At 35.6% G+C, this 10,491-nt stretch overlaps 1 protein-coding gene, 2 long non-coding RNA genes and 1 pseudogene across 3 annotated transcripts; 3 read left to right on the top strand and 1 right to left on the bottom strand.

Annotated features, from left to right (window-relative positions):
- Nucleotides 1-669: 669 nt before the first annotated feature.
- On the bottom strand, nucleotides 670-2,475 carry LOC147927253 (uncharacterized). The gene is made up of 2 exons (XR_015581748.1): nucleotides 1,381-2,475; nucleotides 670-1,242 (listed from the first exon to the last, which is right to left on the bottom strand). It is a non-coding gene; the product is annotated as an uncharacterized LOC147927253 (long non-coding RNA).
- A 2,192-nt stretch (nucleotides 2,476-4,667) lies between these two features.
- On the top strand, nucleotides 4,668-4,841 carry LOC147927252 (uncharacterized). The gene is made up of 2 exons (XR_015581969.1): nucleotides 4,668-4,698; nucleotides 4,793-4,841. It is a non-coding gene; the product is annotated as an uncharacterized LOC147927252 (long non-coding RNA).
- Nucleotides 4,842-5,712: 871 nt separating this feature from the next.
- LOC104748810 (uncharacterized) lies at nucleotides 5,713-7,255 on the top strand (annotated as a pseudogene).
- A 1,474-nt stretch (nucleotides 7,256-8,729) lies between these two features.
- On the top strand, nucleotides 8,730-10,491 carry LOC104747575 (uncharacterized). Its single transcript, XM_010469226.2, has 2 exons — nucleotides 8,730-9,004; nucleotides 9,274-10,491. The coding sequence occupies exon 2, from the start codon at nucleotides 9,302-9,304 to the stop codon at nucleotides 10,295-10,297; it is 996 nt and encodes a 331-aa protein (XP_010467528.1). The 5' UTR covers nucleotides 8,730-9,004; nucleotides 9,274-9,301; the 3' UTR covers nucleotides 10,298-10,491.

Genomic DNA, 10,491 nt, shown 5'->3' with positions numbered 1-10,491 from the left:
GCTCAAATTTTTTAAGAGTTTTGATACAAAACATTTTTCTACGATTGTTATTGTTTTAAAGTTGGAGAATAAAGTGGCTTCATTCTTTCTCTTTCCTTTGTTCAAAAAGTGGCTTCATTCATTCTCATCTATTCTTTCTCATCTCATCTATTCTTTTTCTTTCTTTCTCTGTATTTATGGAAAATCTTTGGCTATTTATAAAATGCAATGAAAGTTTCCTCAATTTTGACACTAATATATCACAATTTTGGTTAAATTAGGGATTGTTTCTTTTAGAGTACAAAACAGTTTTGAATACATTCAACCAATATATTTCGATAAAATAAAACTAAATAAACAGTATTTTGTGATATTGGTAGGGTGTAATAGGTGCATGGATTATACATAAACAAAACATATTATTGATGTTGTTTTGTCCCATGCAAAGCACATGCTAATACTAGTAAAAGATAAAGCATCTTCTCGGATAGGACTAGTAGTACTCATGGCTCGTAAACCGCTAAAACAGAACCTTACTGACGTGTTTAACTGACGACGTACGATTGCGTGGATCATTTTAAGAAAAACAAAAATAGAAATAATTATAATTTTGTGTTGATATTCACGAATTATTTTATCTCAAGAGTATTTTGTATATTTTTTTTTTTGTTATAAAGCGTGCTCAGCATATGTTGGGCAAAAGCCACTTTATAAGTATTCCGATTCCGTCAAGTATCACTATATATATATACCTAATTTAGACTCATTTCACAAACACATTAATATTTCTTATCTATTGTGTGCTATGACCACCGCCTGCTCGATTGGTGATCTGATCTAGCCAACGCCCTGTCTTTTACCACTGACACATAGACCTCTAACCTGAATACTTCGGCACCTGCCATGGCTGCCGCATCCCTCCTCTGTTCTCACATCTCTACTATCTCCAGAAAATTTTCTTTCACAACCTTTGATGTTGAGTGTTGACACCTCCTATCTTATTTTCTCGCCCACATCGTCTTTACCATGCAGCTAGGCTATGCTAAGAACTGGTTCTGTACCAGCAAAAAACGCCATGAACACCTTGTTAACAAGTATCATTGATGCAATGATGCTATTGCTGCCTCAGGTGCCATCGCAGCCGCCATGTAGCTGTGCAGCCAGCAGTGGATCATCGTACGTATCTATGTTTTTTAGCCAGCACCTCGAGTCCGATCAGAGTTCAAGACGCCACAAAACCACAAAGGATTGCGGCCCAAGGTTCTACGATGTTATAGCAACAATGGTTTCTTATCAGACCGTATTGGACTAGCCCATTCATCATTTGACTAGAACCAATGGGAGATTGTTGGATAGACAAGACCAATAAGAAAAGGGGAGTATAGAAGGTAACCAGCATACTTTGTGCGCTCTGCCATAGATCCATTTGTTATACCAGAGACTGTGAAGGCGAAGGTCCATTGGAAAACAAAAATCCGTAGTCACAGCGTGAGTCTTCTGGAAAAGAGCTTAAGCCAAAGAAGTTTTGACTTACACCAATGAAACCGTTAGAAGTTGTACCAAAGGCAAGAGCAAACAAAAACAGATAGTATGAGATGGCACCTGAGGAGCATCAATGATACTTGTAAACAAGGTGTTCATGGCATTTTTTGCTTGAACTGAACCAGTGCTTAAACAAAGCAAAACCTAGCCGCATGGTAAAGAAGATGTAGGCAGAAAAAATAAGATAGGAGGTGTCAACAGCAAAGGTTGTGTCAGAAAATTTTCTGGATATAGTAGTGATGTGAGAACAAAGGAGGGATGCGACAGCCATGGCAGCTTCCGAAGTATTCAGATTAAAAGGTCTATGTGTTAGGAACAAAATAGGAAAATAAAAATTCAAAACACCATTTGATGACAATATTTTACATGATTGCTATTTTCTTACTCTTCATTCTTGTTCGGCAAATCATCTATAAAAAAACAAGGAGCGAGTCGCATGGAGTTCCAAATTTGTTTGGTATCTATCCATAAATAAACAAGTTGCCTAGTAATTATAATGGAATATGATTCTGTGAAAGAATTCTTTGATTTTAAAAATTCCACTAACATCACTTTCTTACAATTTTTTCAGTGAATCATATTCCGTTATAATTTGTAATAAATAATGAAATGATTTTGATTAAAAAAAGAACAGAATCAAATTCCAAAACTATGATGGAATATGATTTGGGGCATTTAGGGATGTTGTTGTGGGTGAAAAAACTCATCCCAGCCCAAAAATACCCATCCAAAGAAAATCCGAATTTTAAAAATCTCAACAGGTTTTAAGTCTTGTGGGTAAATCCGAACGGATTTTATGTCTTGTGGGTAAATCTGTGGATACCCGATTTTTTTTGTTTTATCTGATGTATTATATTTTACATTATGTATTTTTGTGTCTATAGCTTTTTGTCCAAAAACAAATGTGATTTATATTATATATTTTGTGTATTTTATTATATTGGTGACAATTTTCAAAAATTTATAATCTCTAATTAGATTAAGCAAAAACTAAAAGCAAGTTCTTCAAAAAAGCGCTCAATATTGAACACAATAAACAATCTTAATTTGAACTAAAGTCTAATATCTATATCTCATTATACTATGGCTGTCAAATAGAGAAATAAGAAGGAAAAAAAAACCACATAACAAATCAAAATTCACAATTCAAAACTCTAAATCAAAATTGAAACTTGATTCCACCCAAAATCAAAGGCTGTAATTTAAAACCAACCTAAAAAATGAAAAATCAAAGAGGAGTAGTACATGAGAGGTGTTAACAAAGAGAGGGTCACGACTCACGAGAAATCCACGAACAAACCACCCAATTCATCAATTAAGAGAAGCATCCACCGCAAATCACCCATAGAAGCTCCATCCGAAGATGAAACAACGAAGAACACAAGTACACAACTGATTTGATGTTGGAATCAAGTGAAAGCAATTAGACTAGGGCTATTATGAATAAAACAGTGTCGTTTTAATAAAAAGGTTTTAGAAAGAAAAAAAAATCCGATGGGTACTCATAGTCTTATAGGGTAAACCGTGTAAGACTATAATGTTTTGGGTACCCGCCCGTTTTTACCTACTTTTTCTGATTGAAAAATAGGTCTGAAAACTCTACATTATTTATGGATTTCGGGTACCCATCGGGTTTTAACCCACTTTTAACATCCCTAGAGGTGTTAAAGCTAAAATAAAGAGTTGAGAATGGGCTTTGGAAAGTATGGTAAGTTTGTATTTGGAGAATATGACTTTTGGAGCATCTACTTTGGAAATTATCCAGGCTATGCACAATCCTAGTCATTGGCCAGCAATTATAAGTTACATTGCTCCTCTTATTCTTCATGGTAAAGATAAACCAAACTGGTTTCTTCTTTTTGAACCAACCAATTATAACACTGGTGCCTTTCTGATTGCAAAAAGTGTTACTGTGGATCTGAGACTGTCTTCATATGTTGCTCGTGGATTCCCCATATGGCTGAAAGGTCTATTTGAACTAGCCATCTCTTACTGTTTCATTGACCAGTCTTTTTTGGGTTTTCGTTTATATATCTATACATCTTTATTATATCTATAGTTTTGGTTTTGTCGTTCAGGCCATCATTAACGGCAGAACTATTGTGTGTTCTTAGCCCAATTAAATCATAAATAAATTGAACAGTGGTCTAAGAACATTTTTTTTGTTCTTCAATTAGAACTGATTTAAAGCTAGTTCTAATTGAACGTGGCAGTACCTCATTGGTTGAGATTTTTTGGAAAGAAAGAAATTTTTTCATTTTTCATTTCACCTTCTGTTCCTCTTTCTCTCCAACAACCTCTCCAGCTGAAATCACGATTCGAGATCTACGGTTCAATCTCCCGGATCCGAATTGACAAAGAAGGGTTTGGATCCGTTTCGTACCGCACCGTGGAGTCAGCAGAAGCAGCCATTGCTGGTAGTCACGAGCCTTCTTTTGGTATCTCCATCGATTCCAAAAAGGTAACTAAAAAATTCAACGATGGTTCTTTTGAGATAGTTTGTTGTAAAATTTGGGGAAGTAGACTTTGATTGGAGTGTACTTTGTGTATGTGTGTGCTGCAGGTGGAGGTGGTTTGGGCGATGGATCCGTTGGTGAAGGTCGGTGATTTGGTTTCAATTTGGTGAAACAAGAGGATTTGGGAATTAGGGTTTGAAATTTGGATTGGATGATAATTTGGTTAAGTAGGATGATGCTTCTGTATCTGGAAACGAGATTATTTGGGGATTAGGGTTTCGATCTTTAGTTATCAATCAAAAAAATCGTAGCTAAGTAAGAATCATTGGTTTGAAACTGAATGTGGGTTAAGCGAAAACTATAGGATTATGTTATGTTGTGGAAGAATCTCAGCTTCTTTAGGTCATGATCTTGCTAGAGATAGTGATTAAAAATGTTTTAACTAAATAGTTGGTGTTTACTAGAATGTAAAGGCTTTGGTGCGTTTATTGATTGTTATGTAGTTAACTAGTTTGAGGATGTCCATGAAGCAGGTGTTCAGCCTCCTAACATCTCATATAGTGGATCAACAGTCAATGCATCAGCGGATACATCTCTTCCCAACAATCCTATGGGACAGATTCCTCGGTTACATTTCCCTTCGTGCAGTGACATATGTGACTACGAACTGGAGAAGTTGAACAAAGAGCAAGGGACCTTAAGGAAAAACTTTGAAGAAACGGTTAGTTTGTTGTTGTTTAGTTTATTCTCGGTAAAATCTAATCTTTATTCAGTTTTCTGTCTTCTCTGCTCACTGTCTTGTTGTTTGTAAACAGACATTAGAGTTGAAGGCTGAACTCGAGAGAAAGATGGCTGAAGCACGCAGTGAGTACGAGTGGAGCCTTTAGGAGTTTGATAGCCATGAACAGTCTCTTGGTGAACGCTTACAAGTGTTCACTTCCGCTCCCAACATCCAACGCAGCAGCAGCAAGCAGTACAAACGGACATGACTATGAATTCAGCTGCTCCTCCTTGACCCTTAGTCACAACAGCGGAAGCTCCAATTCCTTCAGGTCCTCCTTCGCATTTCCCGCGCTGCAATATGCCTCAACCGAGACCGATATCTCAGCAAGCAGTACAAACACGAATATGAATTCAACTGCTCCTCCTCAAGGCTCAACAACAACAACAACAAGAGTTGTATGTTTGTTTGTTTTTTTAACATTTTATTTACAATGTTTTTTTGTTTAATAAAAATTTGGTATTGTATTTTGAATTATAGTACAAGTTTATAAGTTTGCAATTTAAATGTTATTTTAAAAGTTTTTATAATTTGTAAAATGTTTATAAATATTATATCTTTATTCTAAGAACATTAAAATTAGTTCTCCCATTTTTTTAACATATGATCTTAACTACTGATTTTAGATTATTTTCACTATATATATAATCTAAGAACACAAAAAAAAGTTACCCCATTAATTATTGTCGTTCATAGTTAGAATAGAATGTGTGTTCTTGAAACTTCTCGGAAAAAACAAAAAGAGAAGACTTTTGGGTTTTTAAGCGGTGATTATATCTATATAATCATTTTTTCTTTGGTTTGCTCTCCTTTTTATCTTCATTGACATTTTTAATCTTATCAAATAATTTCTAGTATTACACTAAGATATTCCTTTTACTTATTTACTCCTATATATTACCCTCCTTTGTTTTTCTTTTAGTGTAACTTTCCTTCCCTTTTCTACCTTTTCTTATGGCTGACGAACTGTCGAATAATTTGCAATATATGGTTCTGGGCCGAGACGATCCAGAACTGTTTATTCCCCATGTAGCATATGCTGGAGTTCTAGCTAGAAATTGGGTTAGTTTGATTGGGCGTCCTCTTAATACCAACGATCAAGAGCTTATGCGTGTGATCCTTGCTTTGCGTAACTCTTGGGGTGTATCTGCTAGGGTTCATGGGCGTGTGTATTTGTCCAGTTTCAGTTCCGTTCGGAGTTTGAATTATCAGCAGTACTCAGAAGGGGACCTTGGTTGTTTAATAACTGGTTTGTGTATATGTGGATGAGGCGTAAATATAGTGCAGAAAATAAATAACACAAGAACTTTGTTAACGAGGTTCAATTTTTCCTACTCCCCGGGACCACGTCCACATTTCAATTCCACTAGAACAAGAAAGCAAATACAACCTATTTGCAAACGCGTAAATTAAGCACAATCCTCTTAAATCACCGCTCTGTTCTATAACATGAAATCTTAAAGATAATTCTCTAGCCTTAACTAGACTAACACCAAGCCTAGATTTAAACCAAGATAACCTAACCTTGGGCTAAACTCTCCCTGAGCCTAGACTTCAGATCTTCAACTCTTTTGAGCAACCTTTACACATATGCCACACCGACGAACAAAGAAGCTTGATCACACAAGCACCAAACCGCTAAACTAAACCGCACACCAACAGAAAGCTCTCTAAGCTCTTTAGTCTTCTCATAAGAAAAATACTTTTTCCTTTTTGCTATTTTCCTTTTCCTTGCAAAACTCCAATTTAATCAACCAAAGAAATAGTAGTTTTCCTCTTCAATTTATCCTCAAACCGTCATTTCAATATTGTCTTCTCAAACCTTCTAGAAACTTCTCAGTCACATAAAACAACAGCAATCATGTATCACTTCTTGTATCACACAGACACTACTTCAAACAGACCAATACATCTTCAGTTTGTTGCTCTGCAAAGGTGGGAAGACTTTCCTGAAGATGATTTCCTCACCTTTATTGATTTTTGGGTCCAAGTCAGAGGTATACCCTTACCTTATGTTTCTGAAACAATTGTTAGGTTCATTGCTAATAATACACTTGGTGAGGTTGTTGAACTGGATTTCAATGAAGAAACATCTACACAAATTGCTTTTATCAGAATTAAGATAAGAATTGGAATCACAGACCGACTTTGGTTTTTCAGAAGAGTCAGATTTGAATTAAGAGATGGGGCAATGATTGGTTTTGAGTATGAGAAACTCATAAGGATATGTACCAATTGTTGCCGCATCAATAATGACTCTAATCATTACCCGTATCTTGCTCCCACGATCTTTCATGAGGAATGTTTAGAGGTTCCAGCAGCTCCTGAAGAGAGAGAGGGTTCCAACCATCCCAACGCTCCTGAAGAAAATCATTCTGATCAAAGTTCTGAGTTATCCTCTTACTCTCCCATCTCACAACCACTGATACCTACTAATCCTGGGCCTAATCTGGAAGAATTTCTAGCTGTTAACCATCTTCAAAGGTGTCCTTCCTAAAGCATAGCCTCTTTAAAAGTCTTATCTGATTCTAAAATAGCTAAAGGAAGGAGAGCATTAGGAAAATGTGAAATTGGTGAGAGTTCTAAGCGCAAGAAAGGGAAGCAAATACAAATGGAGCTTGCAAGAAACATTAGCCAATGCAGAAAGGATCCAGGAGTGAGGTTCTATCCGGTTGATCATGAACCTCCATGAAATTTAAAAACAAGTCAATAATCTCAGAGAATTAGCAAACACTTATCTCTGAGATTTTACTTTTGGTTTAAGGTTTTTAGTTTGCTTAAATAATAATCTCTTCTCTTTAGATTAAGACTGTGGATGCTTATTACATCTATTGGTGTACCTTGGTTATGGTTTTTTTGTTCAAGGATAAAGGTCATGGAAGAAATTCATGAAGACCTTTGGATGAAATCATTTTGCAGATGCGGAGGTGGTGTGTAAGAATCTATCATTACTCTTGGTTATGATGTATGCTTTAAGACTAGGTACAATGATCTTCATTGTATGGGAGGTGTTATTGAGAAGTGATGGTGATGGGCTTACTTCACTATCTTCCAACTAATTATAGTGGTTACGTTGTAAGTTAAAAGAAGTTTGTTCTCAATTTTGCTGTAATAACTTTGGCTCTCCAAAATAGTTTCTCCATTGATGGATGATGATGTAACTTTGATATCAGATATAAAAGGAATTTTTTGGGAAAAAAAGAAAAAAAACAATTTACAGTATAAGTATTTGGATATGATCGTTAATGGATATGGTCATAATATTACTGTTTGTCTATAATCAAGATGGTCAATATTGGACAAATTTATATAAATGTCGATAACCTATTTTTACAGCTCTATTTATCGATGGTTTTAGTGTTTTCTTTCCTATACTGCTAACCTGAATATCGCATCAAAAAAAAATTAATAAAAAAGTTATCGACATTCACAATAAATTCGCATAGTCAAAAATCGAGTCCTAATGTAGAAACAGTTAAGTATTTGATTAACTACTAATGGAAAGACGTTTGCTACATCTACAAAATTATTATTTAGAACGCGATTTAAATATTTATAATTTTCATAAAATGTTTTATAACTTTAACAAATAACAAATACTAGGAAAACTAGTAGTATTAAAAAGTTCTCAGATACTAGTGTACTATTATTAAGTAGCTCAACTAAGAAATAAATAAACAATTGCTGACGACCGTTATTATTACAGTTTAACGGAATGTAATAAAAACATTTGTCCAAAACAAATAAAATAACAGAATGTTATAAAACGGAATTTTGTTTTTTTTGGGTTAATATTCTGGTTTTACTTCAAAGAAAGGTCCTATAGGTTACATTTACTTCTTTTAGTTCAAAAAAAAAAAAAAAAGGTTACATTTACTTCATAAAAACGGAATTGTAAATGTAAAAAAAAAAAAAAAAGAAACGTAAGTTAGAAAAAAATGAAATTAAGAGATAATTAAAATTGATTTCGTAGGGTTTACATATAAAAACGAAAAAATGGATCAGAGAGAGATTTGCAACAGAACAAGAACAAAAAGAAAACAAATCTCCTCTCTATCTTCTATCTATCTTCTTCCCCCATTTTCTGAAAACCCTAATTTTTATTCATATTGAGTTTTTTTTTTTGTCTCTCATCTCTGTTTCTTCCATGAACAGAGAAGATAGCAAAGTAAACTTCAAAGCAGGCTTCGTGAATTCACCTTGCAATTACAAAAAAAAAAAGAACAAAAAAAAAAGGAGGTCTCAGGTACTCTCAATATAATAATAACAGCTTCTTCTTCATCTGCCACTCTCATGAATTTTGAACAATCTATCTTTTGATCAATAAAAATTTGTGTGTTTTGATAATTTGGTTTTTAAGGATGAATATTTTTGATCTATGGTGTTTTTGAGGATTTGATTTTGAAGTATTGAATTGTTATAATGTGAATATACTGATTGATTTCATTTGATCGAGCTGATGATTTTGAAGTCAGATCCTGATTTGTGATTGAATTGGTAATTTAATTGAATTAGCTGATCGGGAAAGATTTGGCTTCATCAAATGGCGACAAATGCGTGCGATGCGAATCAGCAGCTCGAATCTAATTCGCATTTACCACCACGGAAGCGTTTACTCGCCGGATTCAAGAAACAGAACTCTAAAACCGGCGGCGGCAATGAATCACCGAGCCCTCCTTTCGCTTCTTCTTCTTCTTCTACGTCTACTACAACTTATTCAAATGGCTCCTCCTCTGCTTCAACAGTGATGACCAGTCTAATGACTTCCCAGCTCAATGATGACCAGTCTCGGTCTCCCGAAGAGCTAGCTCAGACGTCCAAGGCCAACGCGGTTTTAGCGGTTAAGGTTGCAAAGGCGGCGAGAGCAGCTGCTAATGAGAAGGCCATGATTGCTTCAAAGGCAGTGGCTGCAGCCAAGAGTGCTTTGGACTTGTTTGCTTCTTTACCTGTTGGGTGTAAAGAGAGGTCTCCAAGGAAGAAGAAACATGTCCCGGTTCAGGTTTTGTATTCGAGAGGAGGACTTGCGGATGAGGATTTAGCGCGTAGGTTGAATCGTGTTATAAACAATTCTCCTAGAGTCTTGACGGATTGTTCTGGTCACAGAAACAAGAAGCAAAAGAGTTTAGTTACATCCTATGCGAATAGTACCGTGACTAGTACTATGTACGATGGGAATGACGACGTTGCTGGTGTTGTGGATTCAGACAGTTCGATTGACGAGGAAGTAGTCAGAACCAGAGTAAACGGGAAGCTGCTCTTATGGGATAATACGCTGAAGGAGAAAACATGGGAAGAAGGTAGCTCGTTGGGGAAAAGAAGAGGAAGAGTGAAGCTAAAGAAGCTACCTTTGAGTATGTGTGCCTCTACAGATCAAGAAAACGGTACCACATTACTCGAAAAAAATGTAAGCGTAAGTAAGACGGAAGAAGGTTCTAATAGTGGTGTGGCGGCTCAGGTCATAGGAGGACCATCATGGAAGTGTAAGAAGGACCTAAAGTCACCGGAATGTGTGAAGGAGAACAAAGTTGTACGTTCATAATAGTGTTCTTATTATGACCTTTTTACCCAAAAGAGGTAAGAAGGTGCAGATTCAACAACATTTGCCATTTTCAGTAGGATCCTAAATGTTGTTTGTTTGTTACCTTGTTTTGCTTTTTTGGGTAATGTGTTTGAATTCTTATGTTACTTGTATATTTTTGGGAATAAATATGTAGAGATACATAGATTTATATA

This window comes from Camelina sativa, chromosome 15 (assembly GCF_030686135.1).
Source record: "Camelina sativa cultivar CO46 ecotype springtype chromosome 15, ASM3068613v1".
Lineage (NCBI taxonomy): Eukaryota > Viridiplantae > Streptophyta > Magnoliopsida > Brassicales > Brassicaceae > Camelina > Camelina sativa.
The sequence above is the reverse complement of the archived record's forward strand: the minus strand, read 5'-3'. Positions and strand labels throughout refer to the sequence as shown.